This window comes from Dasypus novemcinctus, chromosome 3 (genome assembly GCF_030445035.2).
Source record: "Dasypus novemcinctus isolate mDasNov1 chromosome 3, mDasNov1.1.hap2, whole genome shotgun sequence".
Lineage (NCBI taxonomy): Eukaryota > Metazoa > Chordata > Mammalia > Cingulata > Dasypodidae > Dasypus > Dasypus novemcinctus.
Genome location: NC_080675.1, coordinates 183,769,880 through 183,787,601, shown reverse-complemented (window position 1 = coordinate 183,787,601; position 17,722 = coordinate 183,769,880). Strand labels below are relative to the sequence as shown.

The window sequence follows — 17,722 nt, the reverse complement described above, 5'->3', positions numbered from 1 at the left end:
CACCTGGACCCGGTCTCGGCAGAGGCGCTGCCCCGACTGCGGGACCACGGGGCCCTCGACACGGAGGCCACGGCCGGGCGGGGGTCCTGCTCGCAGCACTCCCAGCCCCGCCCCCCGTGCGTCTCCCTCCAGCCCGGCCGAGAGACCAAAAGGGGCCCCTGGAGCCGAGATCACCACGTCTGCACCACGCAGGGGGGATTGTTTTTTAAAAAAACTTTCCTTTTTTTTAAAAAAAATATACTTTTTGTTTATTTTTTTGGTATGAGTGGGCTGCCTCCAAGGAGCATGGCACGGGCCACCTCGCACACCGCGGCCTTTTAGTGGAACTGGGCCCCCTGCCCGGGCTGGAAGCACGCGGCCAGCGCTCACTGCTGGACTTCTGCCTTCCCCGGGCAAGGAGGCCTTCACCATGAGAGAACGTTCTGGTGAAATGCTGCAGGCAGCGCGACCTGGAAGTGCCCAGCCCCCTTGCTGCCGGCAAGCCGCGAGCCCCGTGCCTGCCTCCGTGCCCCGGCCTTCCCACCCGCGCGCCCTGCTCCAGCTGCTCTGCAGGTGTGTGGACTCAGCTTTGGGGAGTCGGATGCCAGCAGCGGGCTTGGGAAGGGCTTTCTTCCTAAATGAGACAGAGTCTCCGGAAGAGGAGCCATGTGACCCAGCTTGGACTGTGGATGTGACACCCGGGGCAGCAGCACCCCCCTGTGACCATGAGGCTGAAAGGACATGGTCAGGGGCAGGCTGGAGAGGCTGGTGGTCTGAGCACTGAGGACATCTGAGCGGCGCACCAGCCCTGACCCTGACCTCAGGACTCCCTGCTACAGAGGAGGCTGCAGCCCCCTCCTCACCTGAGCCCCCGAAGCCACCTCCTATTCTGGACACACCCTCTTTTGGGAGTGCAGACCACAGCTCTCTGAGGCTCCTTCCATTTTCCTTTGCATCGTGAAGGCCGAGAGGCGAGCTCTTGCCCGGGTGGGCCTTGCCCCGGCAGCAGGGTGAAGGCTGGAGTGGGGACGGCCCTTGGTGGGGCAGGTGGGGGTCGCCCCGGGCTGCTGCGCCCCCGGACAACGCCTCGGGGCCGTGTTGCTTCTCCTGCCTCAGGCACTAAACTTACAAGATTATGCTTATTTCGCTGGTGTTTGTAGGAAACCCAAGCTCCTCTGGGTGGCCGGGAAGGGGACAGTCACGGCATTTGGGTTCATTTTTGAAGCAACATTTAAGCATCATCAACAGGACTGGGGCAGCGCAAGGAAACGGCAGGCAGCAGGCCCGGCGCGCGGGGTGCCCTTTCACCAAGGAGGGTGGCGTCCTTGAGCTTGCCGGGGGCCCACGGCCACGGGGGGTGGGGATGGACGGAAGGGAGAGGCCGGGTGGGGGGGCTCGAGGCGGGGAAGAGGGAGGGGCCAGGCTCCCGCGCAGCCAGCGGACGCCGGGAGGCCCCTGGGTCCGGCCTCTGGAAGGCACCTCGGCCCCCGGCCCTCGCATCTGCGGGTCCCCGGCAGGGCGCCCTGCCCCACGAGACGCGCTTGGTGCTCAGCTCGCCGTGGCTGTGAGGCCTCCCTGCGCCGTCCAGGGTCCCAGCCGCCCACGGCCACCAACCGCGTGTGGGGACCCCTGGGCGGCCCCTCGGCGCCAGCGTACCTTGCTCTCTCTGCTGGTCCCTCTGCTCCATGGACACGAGTGCGGAGAAGTGAGCTTGGTCGTACGCCAGGACCAGCGGCGAGCAGTGGCATCTGTTGGGGGGCACCTCCAGGGGCAGGTAGACGCCCCCGAACGGGATCGGAGCGAAGGCTGCGGACACAGACGCGGGTGAGTGCCGGGCGCGGAGCGGCTGGGGGGCCGCAGCTCCTCAGGTCCCGGCAGGCGGCCCCCGCAGGGAGCGCACGGAGGGAGGGGTCGCGACAGGAGCTGCGCCACCCCGCCCTGCACGGAGCCGCCCCACCCGCGGGTGCACGGCGCTCCCCCAGCCCCAAACACCTCCTGGCAGCTGTCTGGCTCGACCCTGCACCCCTCCCGCCTGCTCGCTGGGAAGAGGAGGGACGGGCTGGGGGGCTTCCTGGGTGATCCCCCCGGACGGCCTGCTTCCACCCCACGGGGATGGACAGACGCGCAGCCGCCGTGCACAGCAGCAAAGCGGCGCCTCAGAGAGCGAAATACAGGATCACAGTTGGCCTGGCAATTCCACTTTCTAGATAGGCACCCAAAGAAAGTGAGGACGGGTCTCGGCAGGGGTGTCCACCAGCGGTCACGCAGCACTAGCCGCAGCGGACAGAAGGTGGACGCAGCCCCTGTGGCCATCAGCAGAAGAACGGACCCCCCAACGCGGTCCAGCACACAAGGGAGTGCGGCTCCGCCCGGAGAGGGGTGGTGTGAAGTGAGCCGGGAACAAAAGGCCAAACGTGAACAATTCTACTTAAGAGAGAAGATCTAGAGCAGGCAAATTCAGAGTCAGAAAGTAGAAGTTGTCAGGAGTGGGAAGGGGCGTCCTTGCTTGTGGGTACAGCGTGTTTGTAAATAAAAATTAATAAAAAACGGGGTGACGGAATGAGATTGGCCGCTGTCACACGCACACCACTTGAGACACGGCTTTTTCTGAATTTACTCGTCTCTCTCCTTGCATTTGTTAAAGCCTATTTGCACAGCACACGGCTATGTTCTCGACAGCGTGGCTGCTCGTTGATTCTGCAGGAACTAGCCCCAGAGCTCCGGTTACCAGGGTGTAAGTCGGAAGGGAAATGAGCGGCGGGACACGAGTCCTTCGGCGATGGGGACAGGCTCTTGCTCACGGGAAAGGGGAGGAGACTTCGAGGCCCTCTTCTGCCCGGGGCAGGACAGCTTCTGGAAACAGTGGCCCTGGCGCAGCGCCTGCATTTTGGCGGCGCCCGCTCCTGCCTGCCTGTGGGCAGGCGTCACTGCCCTCGCGTCTGGGGCGTCCTGGGCACTCCTCTCCCCCCTCACTTGGTCCGACTGGTGGGCTCCCCCTAGGAGGGCCCAGAGAGCCTCCACGAGCTGGGCTGCTGGCTGTGGACTTGGGCCCCCGCTCCCCAGCCGAGCGGCCCAGGAGGCAGGTGGCTTTGGGCAGGATGGACGGACAGACGCCGGCTCTTCCTGCCCTTCAATCCCGGCTGGTGGAGACTTCCCTTGGCAGGCGTGGGTTTCACGTGAGCTGTGGAGCCCCCTGGGAGCGCTGCGCTGAATAGGCGCCCGGCTGGGGGGCAGGCTCTGGGTGCCTGGCCATCCAGTGGACGGCATCTTCTCAGGAGGTGCAAGGGGAGACGGAGCCTCAAGGCACCATGGGTGCTGGGCAGAAGCCAAGGGAAACGGCCCGAGAGAGGGGCTGTGCTGCGGGGGGCCCGGGGTCCGGGGCTGCCCCTCGTCGCCTGACCTGAGCATGGCCGGCCCTGGGGGATCTGGACGCTGGGACGCCGCGGGGTACCGGGGGACCGGGCTGGGCCCGCTGACCTGCACGGCGTCAGGTGCCCACTTGGGCTGGCGGGGGCACCTTGCCCTGCCCCCGGCTCCGGCCCCCTCCTTGGAGAGTGGGGAGGTGGCCGAGGGGGCGCCGGGCGGCTGGCGCAGCTCCCCGCTCCGCGCTCCTTCACTGGCAGCCATTTCCACCAAGACTTGCTGAGGGATTTCGCACTTCCCTTTCTTTTTGCTCTAAAACTGGGGCTGCCGAGTGGCCCTGGGGTATGCCCCTGCGTCCACCGGCATCTCCTGGATCTGTTATTTTGGTGCTCAGCGGTCGGTGGTCGAGAGGAGACCGTCCCGCCATCGGGAAAGGAAGACGTAGGGGAGAAACGACGAGACGCGCCGTGACCAGGCCCGCGCCGCGATCAGAGGTGAAACGCGCCGCCTGGGACCTACCTTCTCCCCCCGAGTCCCTCAGCATCGTGTCTGCCACCACCACGATCGGCCTTCGCAGTATGTGGGCCAAGACGAACACGTGGAACTCCTCCAGGCTCTCGTACACGGGGTCCTCGGCGTTGTCCACGCTAGGAGACAAAGAGCAGGTTCTCACCGCGCCGCGCGGGGGGAGGACGGAGCAGACAGGCAGTGTGGAGGGTCTGAGCAAGTCTGTTTTATATATTTTTAATATATATATTTTTCCTGCCCAGAGAAGTTGTGGGTTGAGAGAGCAATTGTGCATCAAGCCCAGGATTCCCGTACATCACCCACCACCAACGCGGGGGTGGGACGTTTGTTCCAACTGATGAGAGCACATCTGCGACTGGACTGTTAACTAAGGTCTGTGGTTTAATGTAGGGTTCCCTGTGTAGTGCAGCTGCACGGATTTTTAAAAGTTTTTTTATTTTTTTAAAGATTTATTTACCCCCCCACCCCCCCGGTGTCTGCTCTCTGTGTCCATTCACGGTGTGTTCTTCGGTGTCTGCTTGTCGTCTCTTTGGGTGGTTCTGGAAACTGATCCTGGGACCTTCTGGAGTGGGAGAGAGGCGCTCAATCTCTTGCACCACCTCAGCTCCCTGGTCTGCTGCGTCTCTTATTGTCTCTCCTCTGTGTCTCTTTTTGTTGTGTCACCTTACTGCACTAGCTTTCTGCTCACCAGGAGGCCCCAGGAATAGAACCCTGGACCTCCTATATGGTAGATGGGAGCCCAACTGCTTGACCCACATCTGCTCCCCAGTTCCATGGATTTAAAAAAATTATTCTGTTATCACATATAAAATCTAACACTTCCCCTTTTAGTCATATTCAGATCTGTATCTCAGAGCTCTTCATGGAGTTTGCGATGCGACCATCACCACTATCCATTACCAAAACATTTCCATCATTCCAAATAGGAACCCTGTACATTTCCCCTCCCCCCCAACAAATAAGACTTTTTATTTGTCACTTTTAAAAGGCTGAATTTTAAACAGGTTCTTGGACTGGGAGCTCAGTGCCATCAGCTCATTTGACTCAAGTACCTGGCTCATCTCCAGTCGCTTTTCCAGAACTCCCGCCTTCACGGTGAAGCACTCTGGGTTTTCCCAGTTCAAACCTGGGCTTCCTCAGGACTTTTCCCTTTCTAGCGAGCACGTCATGGAGAGGACAGGCAGACTGGCCAGGCTTTTCTGTGTCTGCCAGTGCTGTCTGGAATCAATTTATTGGCCACTTCTTTCAAGTCATTTGCACTTCTTGAGTTACGGTTTCTATCTTCTGGATTTGGTGGACCTATTGGTGCTGAGCCTAAGAGCTCTTCCAAACCTGACTGTTGCCTTGTTTAGTAGAATCAACACAGAACAGACGACGCAAATAACCGTCGGGAGTTTTGACATCAACAGTTGCTTCAATCATGGCTTGCCATTGTTATTTATTTATTTATCCTTCTTTATTATTATTTTTAAATGTTACATTAAAAAAAAATGAGGTCCCCATATACCCCCCACCCCCTTCACCCCACTCCTCCCACATCAACAACCTCTTTCATCATCGTGGCACATTCATTGCACCTGGTGAATACATTTTGGAGCACTGCTGCACCACATGGACAGTCGTCTACATTGGAGTCTACACTCCCCCCCAGTCCACCCAGTGGGCCATGGCAGGACACACAATGTCCAGCATCTGTTCCTGCAGTACCACCCAGGACAACTCCAAGTCCTGAAAATGCCCCCACATCATATCTCTTCTTCCCTCTCCCTACCCTCAGCAGCTACTGTGGTCACTTTCTCTACATCAATGTTACAATTTCTTCCATTACTAATCACAATAGTTCCATAGTAGAGTATCAGTAAATCCTCTAATCCACACTCGATTCCTCCATCCTGTGGACCCTGGGATGGTTATGTCCACTCCACATCTACATCAAGAGGGGGCTTAGGTTCTACATGGATGATGGATGCAATCCTCCTACTTGCAGTTGTAGGCACTCTTGGCTCCCTGGTGTGGTGGTTGACTTTCTTCACCTCCCTGTTACCTGGCCAGGGTAAGTCGAATAAACCAGATGGTAGGAGTTGCAAGTCTGCTGATAGTCTAAAACATAAACTCTAATGTAAACCCAAATGGAATCATGTTTGATAGCTATTGTTTCAATATCTGTACATCAGCTGCAGCAATATAATATGAACATGTAAAAAGATAGCTTGCCATTTTTTGACCATGGGGCTCATTTCGTCATGTGGGTGATAGCCATGCCGTGGAAGTTGGTTAGGCAGCTTTTGGCCTGTACAGCCTCAGTTTTTAGTTTGAATTTTCTAAATGCAACGTCATCATTCTGCAGATCTGCAAGGCTCACTTCAAGAACACGATCTTAAGGCCATTAGATGCACTTTCACCTCGAGTCCTTGTAACTAGTGCTTTCCTAATATTTCTTATATTGAGCATTGCTGGAACTTTCACATCATACCTTCCTTTCTTAGAAAGTGGATCGACCGCCTTCTTCTGTGCTCCCTTTCCGCCACCTTTCATAAGGAGCTTGTTCTTGCCAGCCACCAGGGTGCTGCTCAGAGCCTAAGTTAAGGAAAGGCTTAACTTCCCACTCCCTACCCCCATCTCATCTTCTGATAGCCTATATTCTAGATGCTGACTCTATGAGTTTGCTTATTCTAATTGTTTCAAATCAGCAAGCTTGTACAACATCTCCTTGTGTGTCTGAATTATTTCAGTACGATGTCTTCCAGGTTCATGCATGTTGTTGCCTGTATCAGGACGTCATTCCCTCTTATGACTGAGTAATATTCCGTTGTATGTAACACGTTTTATTTATCCATTCATCAACTGATGGACACTTGGGCTGCTTCCATCTTTTGGCAATTGTGAATAATGCTGCTACGAACATTGGTGTGCAAATACCTGCGTGAGTCCCTTCTTTTGGTTCTTTTGGGGAAATACTTAGAAGTGGGATTGCCAGGTCATATGGTCGTTCTTTACTTATGTTTCTGAGGATCACCAGATTGTCTTCCAGTGACTGCACCATTTTCCATTGCTACCTGCAATGATTAAGTGTTCCTATTTCTCCGTACGCTCTCCAACACTTGTTATATTCTTTTTTTAAAAAATAGCAGCCATTCGAAAGGGCGTGAAATGGTCTCTCACTGTGGTTTTGATTTCCATTTTCTTGACGGCTAATGGTGCTGAGCATCTCTTTGGGTATCTTCTTTAGAGAGATTTCTGTAAAGTCTTTTGCCCACTTTTAAATTGGGTTGTCTTTTTGTTGTTACATTAAAGGATTTCTTTTATATAGTCTGGATATTTAGCCCTGTTTTCTCCCATTGTGTAGGCTGTTGTTTTCCTTTCGTGGTAAAGTCCTTTGAGGGACAAAATTTTAAATTTTGATGAGGTCCCATTTATCTAATTTTCCTTTTGGTGCTTGTGCTTTGGGTGTAAAGTCTAAGAAATCATTGTTTAACAATGTCCTGAAGATGCTTCCCTACATTATCTTCTAAGAGTTTAATAGTTCTAGCTCTTATATTAAGGTCTTTGATGCACACTTTGAGTTGGTTTTTGTATATGGTGTGAGGTAGGGTCCTCCTCCTTTTTTTTTTTTTTTTTGCAAATGGAGATCCAGTTTTCCCAGCACCATTGGTTGGAGAGACCATTCTTTCCTAATTGAGAGGTCTTTGCCCCCTTGTCAAAAAAATCCATTCACAACAGCACGTAAAAGTATCAAATATCTAAGAATAAACCCAACCAAGGATATAGAGGATTTGTATACAGAAAATACAAACCGAGGTGGAAAAGAACCACCCTTTCCTATCAGGGATAAATCCCACTGGATCGTAGTGTCTAATTCTTTAATATGCTGTTTGATTTGGTTTGCTAGTGTTTTGTTGAGGATTTTTGCATCCATATTCATAAGAGATATTGGTTTGTAGTTTTCTTTTCTTGTGGTATCTTTATCTGACTTTAGTATGAGGATGATGTTGGCCTCCTAGAATGAATTAGGGAGTGTTCCCTCCTCTTAAATGTTTTGGAATCATTTGAGCAGAATTGGAGTTAAGCTTTCTTGGAATGTTTGGTAGAATTCCCCTGAGAAGCTTTCTGGTCCTGGGCTTTTCTTTTTCGTGAGGTTTTTGATTACTGATTCAGTCTTTATCAGGTTTGTTGAGACCAGTAAGTGATCTATTGAGAACTTCTACTACTTTTTGAGTCAATGTAGGTAGCTTGTGTGTTTCTAAGAATTTGTCCATTTCATCTAGGTTATCTAATTTATTGGCTTACAGTTGTTCAGATTATCCTTTTATAGTCTTTTTAATTTCAGGAGTGTTGGTAGTAATATTCCCCTTTTCATTCCTTATTTTCTTTATTTGTATCCTCGCTCTTTTTTTCTTTGTTAGTCTAGCTAAGGGTTTGTCAATTTTTTAATCTTTTCAAAGAACCAATTTTTGGCTTTATTGATTCTCTTTATTCTTTTTTCCCCCTACTTCCTTTATATTCACTCTAATCTTTGCTATTTCCTTTCTTCTGCTCACTTTGGATTTAGTTGCTCTCCATTTTCTAGTTCTTCCAGTTTTGAGGATAGGTATCTGATTTGAGGTCTTTCTTCTTTTTTAATGTAAGCATAAATTTCCTTTTCAGCACTGCTACACTGCATTACATAAGTTTAGTATGTTGTATTTTCATTTGCCTCAAAATATTTCCTAATTTTACTTCTGATTTTCTCTTTAACCCATTGATTGTTCATAGTGCCAAAGGATACCGTGCATCAGGCTGGTGGGACACTGGAGCTTCCCTCCAAGGGCCAGCAGTGCTGAAGCATGCTGGCTGCATACCAAGTGGAGCAACAATTATCAGAGTAATGTAAGCAGAACCTAAATGAACACAATTGGCATTATGGCCTACTGTCGTGGAGAGAGAGCATGCATTGTATTGCTTACCTGGAGCTTAGGGCTGTTAACTGCAGCTCACAGAGGAACTTGTGCGTAGATTAGAATTTAGTACTATATCTATACACCTAATGAATATGATAACATCTCTTCTATTCTACGTCATATAGATGCAGAGAATACTAAACATGTTAAAAGTCTTTATGAATGTAATTTATTTTCTAAGTTTATTTCTTGCAGAATCAATGACTTTCAGAACAAGGTATCAGTCACGTGGGAATTTCACCCAGCTCCCACCATGGTGCAGGCCATCTTCCCTCAACCTCAGTAGAGTAGCAGAGAGTTTCACACCCAGGCAAGCGGAAACTGCTGCCCCTCACCTGCAGGCAGCAACTGCAGAAGAATGACCACCACCCTTCAGCTCCTCCTGAAGAGCAGGGGTATAAACTCTAAGGGGGAAGTTGAGGCAGGTCAGTACACAGAACAGGGAAGGTGACTGTCAGAGTAAATCCTGGCAAAGACCCTAGTCACAAGGTGCAGTTTAAAAGTCCTGGGCTTAAAAGAAGTCCTGGGTAACTCCAACAGAAAGGCCTCCCTGGGCTCCCTGGAAGCTGACAGTAAAGATAAAAAGGCAACTAATCAAGACAGCAAATAGCTGGGCCCGTGTGTGTCTATGTGGACTTTCCTTATGCCTAAGTTGTTTGCTGATGTCCTGGCTGAAAACTCAGAGAATTTAAACAGGAAAAATGTACAGTATTAGAAGCCTCCTCATAAACTCCCCTATCCAGTACTTTGTTACCTACTAATAGAATGTTGCTTGTATACTGTTAAGCCAGCACAATCTGCCTTGAACTGTAACTCTGGCAAATTAGACAGCGTGGAACACCTTGCTGGCATGGCAGAGTACAACCCCATCGACAAGTTTGGAACAAGAGCTTCTCATTAAATAGTGCTCAATGCTGTGTATATATTCCTGATCACTCTCACAATGTCTCACAAGTTTTAAAACATATGCAAGAGCACATATGTCATACTGATAAATTAGCTATTGCTCCCCTCTCTAACTGGTTTAGCTGCCTCTCTGGGCCTTGAAGACGTGTCTTTATAGGTTTACTAGCTTCTGGTGGAGGACTCTCAGTGTTCTCTCATATGCTGTACTGCTGTTGTGAAATGTGGGTGCAGTGTGTGTCCTACTGGCAATGCAAGCTGCTGTGTAGGGGTGGATTGTGGGGGTCCAGTGGGTCTCTGGCCTGGCTCCTCCTCCCTAAGGGAAACTCACCTCACAGTGCACAGCCACCTGCATGCCCCAGGACACAAGTTAAAGTGTAACAAACCTTCTCACAGAAAACCCATGTACAGATGGTATCATAGACTGTAATTTTCTCCAGGCTGTCCAAGTCCTTCCTACAGTAACATCACCAGACCCCATTTATGTAACTGCTGTGCAATGTCTTTGTTCTGAGACTCTGTGTATTGCCCCTTATTTTCCCACCTCTTTGTGGAGTGCTATCTTCATTCTCTGGACCACTTGTCACCAGAGAGAATCTCTCCAGTCCATAAATCCCAATAAATAAAGCCCATGTCTGATTTTTAAAAGAGTATGTTGTTCAATTTCCACATATTTTCCATTTCTACCTCTGTTATTCATTTCTAGCTTCATTCCTTTGTAGACAATGGGTATTCATTGTATGTGTCGGAGAAAAGGTGGCACATATTGGGCCATGGAGACTGATGATTGCAGGCAGAAAGTTTATGGGGAAGCTCTCCCAATGGAGGGGGTTTGAAGAATAGACCTCAACCCACCCCTGGAAGGGGGAATATGAATTTATACAGTACTTTCCTAGGCGGGGTAATGATAGTTGCTGGGAGAGGGTTGAGGGTCTGAGTGAGGTGCAGCGGTCGATGGGAAGTCCTAGAGGCAAAAATTTTCCCTTGTATGGCTAGAGGGTAGTGGGTTAGGGAGTTAGGTGTTCTTGGAATTCTGGAGGAGCAGGTGGTGCTTTGATCTGGAGGGGGTGAAGGCCTCTATCTCCCTTTACTCCCATCTCCATGTGGTTTCTTTGTTCAACCTTTGGGGAAGAGCAATGCTTTTAGGCACGCAGGCTATGAGGGTGGGGCTTGTCTTTCCTCAGGGCGTGTCAGGGGGAACTGAGTCCCAATTTGTTAATTATTGCAAACCGAGTGAGGGGGAACCTCTAACAGTATGATTTCAATGTTTTTGAATTTATTGAAGCTTGCTTTGTGACCCAACCTATGGTTTATTCTGGAGAAAGATCCATGTGCTCATGAGAAGATTGTGTATTCTGTTTTTGCTGGGTGAAGTGTTCTATATATGTATGTTAGGTCTAGTTGGTTTAGAGTACCATTTAAGTCTTGTACTTCCTTCTTGAACTTCTGACAAGATGTTCTATCCATTATTGAGAGTGGTGTATTAAAGTCTTCTACTATGACTATAGAATTGTCAATTACTCCCTTCAAATCTATCATCGTTTGCTTCATATATTTTGGGGCTCAGTTGTTGGGTGCATATATATTTATAATTGTTACATCTTCCTGTTGAATTGTCACCCTTATTAGAATATAATGACCATCTTTGTCCCTTGTAACTGCTTTTGGGTTAAAGTTTATCTTATCCAATATTAGGATAGCCACCCCAGCTCTCTTTTGCTTACTACTTGCAAGGTATTAGTTTTCCATCCTTTTACCCTCAACGTACCTGTATCTTTGAATTTAAGATGAGTCTATTGCAAACAGCATACGGTAAGGTCATGCTTTTTAATTCATTATTGCCAATCTCTGCCTTTTGACTTGAGAGTTTAATCCATTTACATTTAAAGTTGCTACTGATAATATAGGACTTTCTTCTGCCATTTTGCTATTTAGCCTTTGTAAGTCATACCCTTTTTGTCTCTCACTTCTGTAATCCCTACTTTTATATGTGTTTGATTTTTTTTTGTGTTGTACCATATTGAGTGCCTTCTCATTTGTGTGTGTGTATACATATATGTATGTATAAATATGTATATATATGTGCATATTTAAATCTATTTTCCTTGTGATTACTATGGAGTTAAAATTTAACATCCTAAATATGTAACAATCATATTTGGCTTGCTACCAACTTAGCTTCAATAGCATGCACATATACTTTTCCTATAACCCCTGTGTCCCCCTACTATTTATGTATATTACCACTTATATTTTTGTATACTATATATCCAAACACATAGCTTTGCATTACTTTTTATACATTCGTATTTTAGCACCTGTAGGAAGAAATGGAGTTACATACCAAATTGTATACTACATTAATACTGGCATTTATAATGACCTAAATGGCTACCTTTACTGCTGCTTCGACCCACTGTCTAGTCTCCTTTCCTTTCAGTCTGAAGAATTCCTTTAGCATTGCTTGTAGGGCAGGTCTAGTGGTCATGAACTCTATCAGTTTTTGCTTATCTGGGAATGTCTTAATCTCTTCTCATTTTTGAAAGAAGGTCTCACCAGATATAAAATTCTTCATTGACAACTGTTTTCTTTCAGCATTTTAATTATTTCAGCCCCCTGCCTCTTGCCTCCATGGTTTCTGATGAGAAACCAGCACTCAATCTAACAGGGACTCCCTTGAACATAACATGTTTCTTTTCTTTTGCAGTTTTCAGAACTCTCTCCTTGTCCTTTGCATTCAAGAGTATGATCAATAGATGATGGGGTGCATTTTTCTTCATGTTTGTCCTGTTTGGTGTTCTCTGGGCTTCTTGGATGTGTATATTCATATCTTTTGCTAAGTTTGGGAAGTTTTGTCACTATTTCTTTGAATTTTTTTTCTCTTTCTCCTTCTGGAACTCCCATAATGTATATATTGGTGTGTTTGATGATGTCCCAGAGGTATCTTAGGCTATATTCATTTCTAATAATTCTTTTTTTTTTCTTTCTGCCCCTCAGTCTGACTCATGTCAAGCATCTTGCAAGCAAGTTCACTATTTTTTCTTCTGCCAGCTCCAATAAGCTCTTGAAACCTTCCAGGAATGTTTCATTTCAATGATTGTGGTTTTCAACTTCAGTAGTTCTGTTTGGTTCTTTTTAAAAATTTCTGTCTCTTTATTAAGACTTTCATATTGCTCATTCATTGTTTTCCTGATATCCTTTAGTTCTTTCTCTATATTTTCCTTGATCTTGAGCATTTGTAGGGTCATTTTTTTTAGAGATTTATTTTTATTTATTCATCTCCCCCCTCCCCATTGTCAGCTCTCTGTGTCCATTTGCTGTGTGTTCTTCTGTGTCTCCTTGCAGTCTTTGTCAGTGGCACTGGGAATCTGTGTCTCTTTTAGTTGTGTCATCTTGCTGTGTCAGCTCTCCGTGTGTGCAGTGCCACTCCTGGGCAGGCTGCGCTTTTTTTGCATGGGGTGGCTCTCCTTGCAGAGTGTACTCCTTGCACGTCGGGTTCCCTTATGTGGGGAACACCCCTGCGTGCCACAGCACTCCTTGCGCGCATCAGCACTGTGCGTGGGCCAGCTCATCACACAGATCAGGAGGCCCTGGGTCTGAACCCTGGACCTCCCATTTGATAGGTGGATGCTCTATCAGTTGAGCCAAATCCACTTTGCTGTATGATAATTTTTTAAAGGCTTTTTTTGGTTGGTGTGTCCACATTCCCATCTTCTTTGATGGTGTTTTATGGATTTTTTTCTTCTTCCTTTGGATGGGACATCATTTGTGTTTCTTTGTTTGCCATGGACTCTTTTGTTGCATCTTATACAATGTAATATTTTAAAATGTTGGGGAGTGATGTGGCTCAAGCAATTGAGTGCCTGCTTCCCTCATAGAAGGTCCTGGATTCAGTTCCAAAAAAACCAGAAAAACAAAAGCCAACTCAGGGGAGTGGATGTGACTCAGTGGTTGAGTGCCAGTGGGCTTCCTATGTATGAGGTCCTGGGTTCAGTCTCTGGCCCTGGCTCCTCAAAAAAAAAAAGTTAACCCTCAGATCTATTCACTGAGATGTCTGTTTCTTTCTTTCTTTTTTTTTTTTTAAAGATTTATTTATTTATTTATTTATTTATTTCTCTCCCCTTCCCCCCCACCCCGGTTGTCTGTTCTCTGTGTCTATTTGTTGCGTCTTCTTTGTCTGCTTCTTCTGTTGTTGTGAGCGGCATGGGAAACTGTGTTTCTTTTTGTTGCGTCATCTTGCTATGTCAGCTCTCCGTGTGTGCGGTGCCATTCCTGGGCAGGCTGCACTTTCTTTCACGCTGGGCGGCTCTCCTTATGGGGCGCACTCCTTGCACGTGGGGCTCCCCTACGCGGGGGACACCCCTGCGTGGCACGGCACTCCTTGCGTGCATCAGCACTGCACATGGGCCAGCTCCACACGGGTCAAGGAGGCCCGGGGTTTGAACCGTGGACCTCCCATGTGGTAGGCGGACGCCCTAACCACTGGGCCAAGTTCGCCACCATGAGAAGTCAGTTTCTTGATTTTGTAAGCAGCTGGTGGTAAGACAGTCAGAGACTTTCCTGCTCCTCAGCCCTCCTATCAGGAAGGTCTGCCCCAGGCAAGTGCAGTGTGCAGGGTCCCCCCGTCTTTCTGGGCCTCTCTTGTCTTGGGCTTTTGCTTGTTAGTTGTTTTGGGGTTTCCCTGATTACGGGGATTTGGTTGTCCCCTCTGTTTCCCAGGAGACAGACCTCCCACTCCTGGGTGTTTGAAGCTGAGAGGCCTTTGCCCCAGCCTGCCTGCCTCTATAGCTTTTTAGTCCTTTTGTTGTCTCAAGCTGCTTTTGCCTGGAGGGCACATTCTGGGAGGAAGGGCACCCTGATGAGGATTTCCCAAGTCAGTCTTTCCCAGCCAAGCCGGGCCAGGGACTCCCCAAGGTGATGCAGACAAGCTCCAAGGCGTCCCTGGGAGGGGATCTGGAAGGAGGCCACAGCTAAAGCGGCCCGGCCTGCCCAGGAGATGCAGCCCTTCAGCTCCTTGTTCCTGCAGCCCCGAGGAAGTGCAGCATCTTCATGTCTCACCCCACTGCCGCAGCCCCTCTCTGGGGCAGAGTGAAACAGTGCTGCTGCCTTTGTCCAGGGTGGGTTGAAACAATAGCTGATCAAAATCCATGATCTATGAGCAATGATGCCCACCCGCGTTTTGGGGCAATAGGATTTTTAGGTCCCTTTTCTGTCACCAGTGACCTAGCCAGAAGTTAGACCCCTCAGCAGCCTGCCATGAGAGTGGGGGATGGGTGCTGATGAGTTCTGGTGGCCACTGTGCAGAGAGAGGGCAATTTACTGTTCTTTACAGCAGTTTACCAGCCTCTTCCTCCAGCTCCTCCCTGGACATCGTACAATGTTCTACTGGCCCCTGGAGTTTCAAAATCGTTGTCTCGGACAGTTTCTGCCTCTTAGTAGTTGTTTTGTTGGAAGGCCTGAGTCCTGCAGCTCCCTACTCTGCATCTTCCCACAATCTGGTCTGAGTACTTCTGCTCTGGAATTTTTTTTTTCATAGTTGAGATTAATTTTAATAATAATTTAAATTTAATTTTAAATTGGATTACTTAATCCAATACATGCAAAGTGTCATTTCTAAATGTAATCAACATGAAATTATTAATGAGATTTTTTTTTTGTACTAAGTTCTCAAAATCTGTCTGGCACTTTACATTTGCATCTCAGTTCACACCAGCTATGTGTGGAGTGCTTACCAGGGACGTGTGGCTGGTGGTGGCTGTGTTGGGGAGTCCGGCTCTTGGGACCTTTAATTTTAGCTTAATTCAGAGTTGTTGGATCATCCCAGTGTTTTCTGGAGAAGGGAGACGCTGTCGCAATCCCAGCAGATTGTTGCCATGGTTTCTTTCAAGAATACTTTGTAGTCAAAACTAAATAGAACAGAGAGCCCTTTTTGGGCCACGGGCCTCCAACTTGCAGTGGTGGAGTGCGGTTCCCTGTTTGGTCAGTCGTCCCTCTCTGTGTCTGGTGACGTCTGGCCTCCCCTGGGTCTCTGTTTCCCCACTTGCTGGAGGGGAGAATCATGGCTGTGCCACAATAGGGAAAATGGCTGCCTCCAGGCCTCGATTTCCCCATGTGCTCAGCTGGCAGAAATATCCCCTTGCCTGGCCCTCTGCATTGCCAGGTGGCTTTGACTGAGCAGGTGGAGATGGCCCTGCAGAAGGAGGGTCAGCCTGGGCATGCCTGTTCCCTGTTGCAGGCTCTGGGCAAACTACTTAACCTTTTCTAGCCCAGTTCAATGGTCTGTCTCCATCAAGTGACAGGGCTGGGGTGGGGACTGGCCTCCTTTGGGGGTCTCACTCCTTTCCCTTGCCCCCCAAGGGCCTCTGGTCTGGATTTTACCTCCCTCCATTGCACCCTGGTGGTCGCTGCTATTAAGGCCACCTCCCGTGCCATCCTTAGCTGGGAAATGCAGTTCCCAGCCCCGGCCCACCATGCTCGGCTGGGTATTCTCGGGAGGCATGTCAGAGCGAGCTTGAAAGGATAGTTTCTGGCCACCTGAAGAGGTATGGCAGCCTGGTGGCTAATTCTCTGGGGGTGCTTATTGAGAGGAATCAGTGGGGCAAAAGGTGGGATGGAGGCTTCCTCTTTTATCTCCCCAGGCAGCCTGAGCTGAAGCTTTCTCCAGCAGGGACTCAGGTACACCTGGGTGTCCCTGCCGAGGTGGTGGGTCCATCGCTTTTTCGATCTGAGGAGTCTTCTAGGAAGCACGACCCAGTGGAAAGGGAGAGTGCTGAGAAGGCTGTCCAGATCCCAAGCCTTGGGACAGGAGTGTGGGAGTCCCTTGCAAAGAGGCTCAGGGAAAGAGCAGGCTCAAAAATCCGCTTCTGCTCAAGACTCTAAGACGATGCGGGGGAAAACTTGTAGCCTTGATGTCCCTTAACCAAAGGACTACCCCAAACGGAAGCGTACCTGAAGAGAACTGAGGCCCATGGGCCCCCTTGTACCTTCAGGGCCAGCCAAGGTGGCCGTACCAGGCCACAGTCCGGGAGGGGCCGGGGCTTGTCTGGGGTGCCGTGGGTTGCTCTGGCTTCATTGAAGGGGGTCTTTGAGGACCGGGATGCCCTGTTTGAGAACATGCGCTACAACCGCGTATTTCAAGAGAACACGGTGCATATTGGAGGAGCAGGGTGCCTCCCAAACCAGACCCAAGGGGCGCAGAAGTCTGTGTGCAAAGCGATGAGCCGTAAATGGCGAGACAGTCACGCTGGAGAGGAGAGAGGTTCCGAGCCACGTTCTCCCTCCACGATGGCACATCTGGATCCGGGCAGTGGAGCCGCAAGGGTCCCACGGGGTCACCCGTGGCGCAGAGGCTGGGTCAGCTTGGGGCACCGCTGCCGTGGCACAGCGCGCTTCCCTGCAGCCCTGAGGGCTGGGCCATTGCGTTTTGAACTGAAAAATCAGCAGCTTTTGTTGAACACCTTCTCCCTGCTGGCCCCGTAAAGGCACTGCCTTTGGGGAAGAAGAAGAAGTTTCTTGCCCTCACCCGTCTGCCCATCTATTCCCCGTCTTTGCCAGGAGCGTGGCGTGGAGGTGGGCTGTGCACACATGGGGATGTGCGGCTGGTGGTGGGCAGTGGTGGTGGCGTGCAGGGCCCAGAAGGGGGGAGTGGAGGGGAGCCTGGAGAGGAGGGACTTTTCTCTCGGGAGGTGTCCGAGGGCTGTGGACCTGCTGGCTGGCTCAGGAGGAGGTGGAGCAGTCCCCAGCCCGCCCGGGGCAGCGGGAGATGTGTAATGTGCTTCCCTGCTTGCTCCAGTCCTCTGCCGCGGGGCTTAGGGAAGGGCTTTGCGCTCAGGGCGGGTCCTGGCCCTGTACTCGCCCCTCAACCCCACGGCGGGCCCGGGTCTTCTCGGAACCGTGGCGTCTCTTCTTGCTCTGATGACAGCTGGCTGGGAACGTGGCTCGGCGCCTGCTCACGTGGCCAAGGGCAAAGAGGGTCAAGCCTGGGATGAACTCTGGAGCTGTGGCCTGTGCGC

At 50.0% G+C, this 17,722-nt stretch overlaps 1 protein-coding gene and 1 pseudogene across 1 annotated transcript in view; both read right to left on the bottom strand.

Moving 5' to 3' along the window:
• The window catches only part of OTUD7A (OTU deubiquitinase 7A), a 384,350-nt gene that overhangs the window by 34,098 nt on the left and 332,530 nt on the right, over positions 1 to 17,722 (bottom strand). The window contains exons 10-11 of the mRNA XM_058294822.2: positions 3,862 to 3,989; positions 1,636 to 1,785 (exon numbers count right to left, since the gene is read on the bottom strand). Coding sequence (XP_058150805.1) covers positions 1,636 to 1,785; positions 3,862 to 3,989 — 278 coding nt within the window. The remainder of the gene's footprint in view (positions 1 to 1,635; positions 1,786 to 3,861; positions 3,990 to 17,722) is intronic.
• Positions 4,867 to 16,825, bottom strand: LOC139438297 (small ribosomal subunit protein eS1-like; annotated as a pseudogene).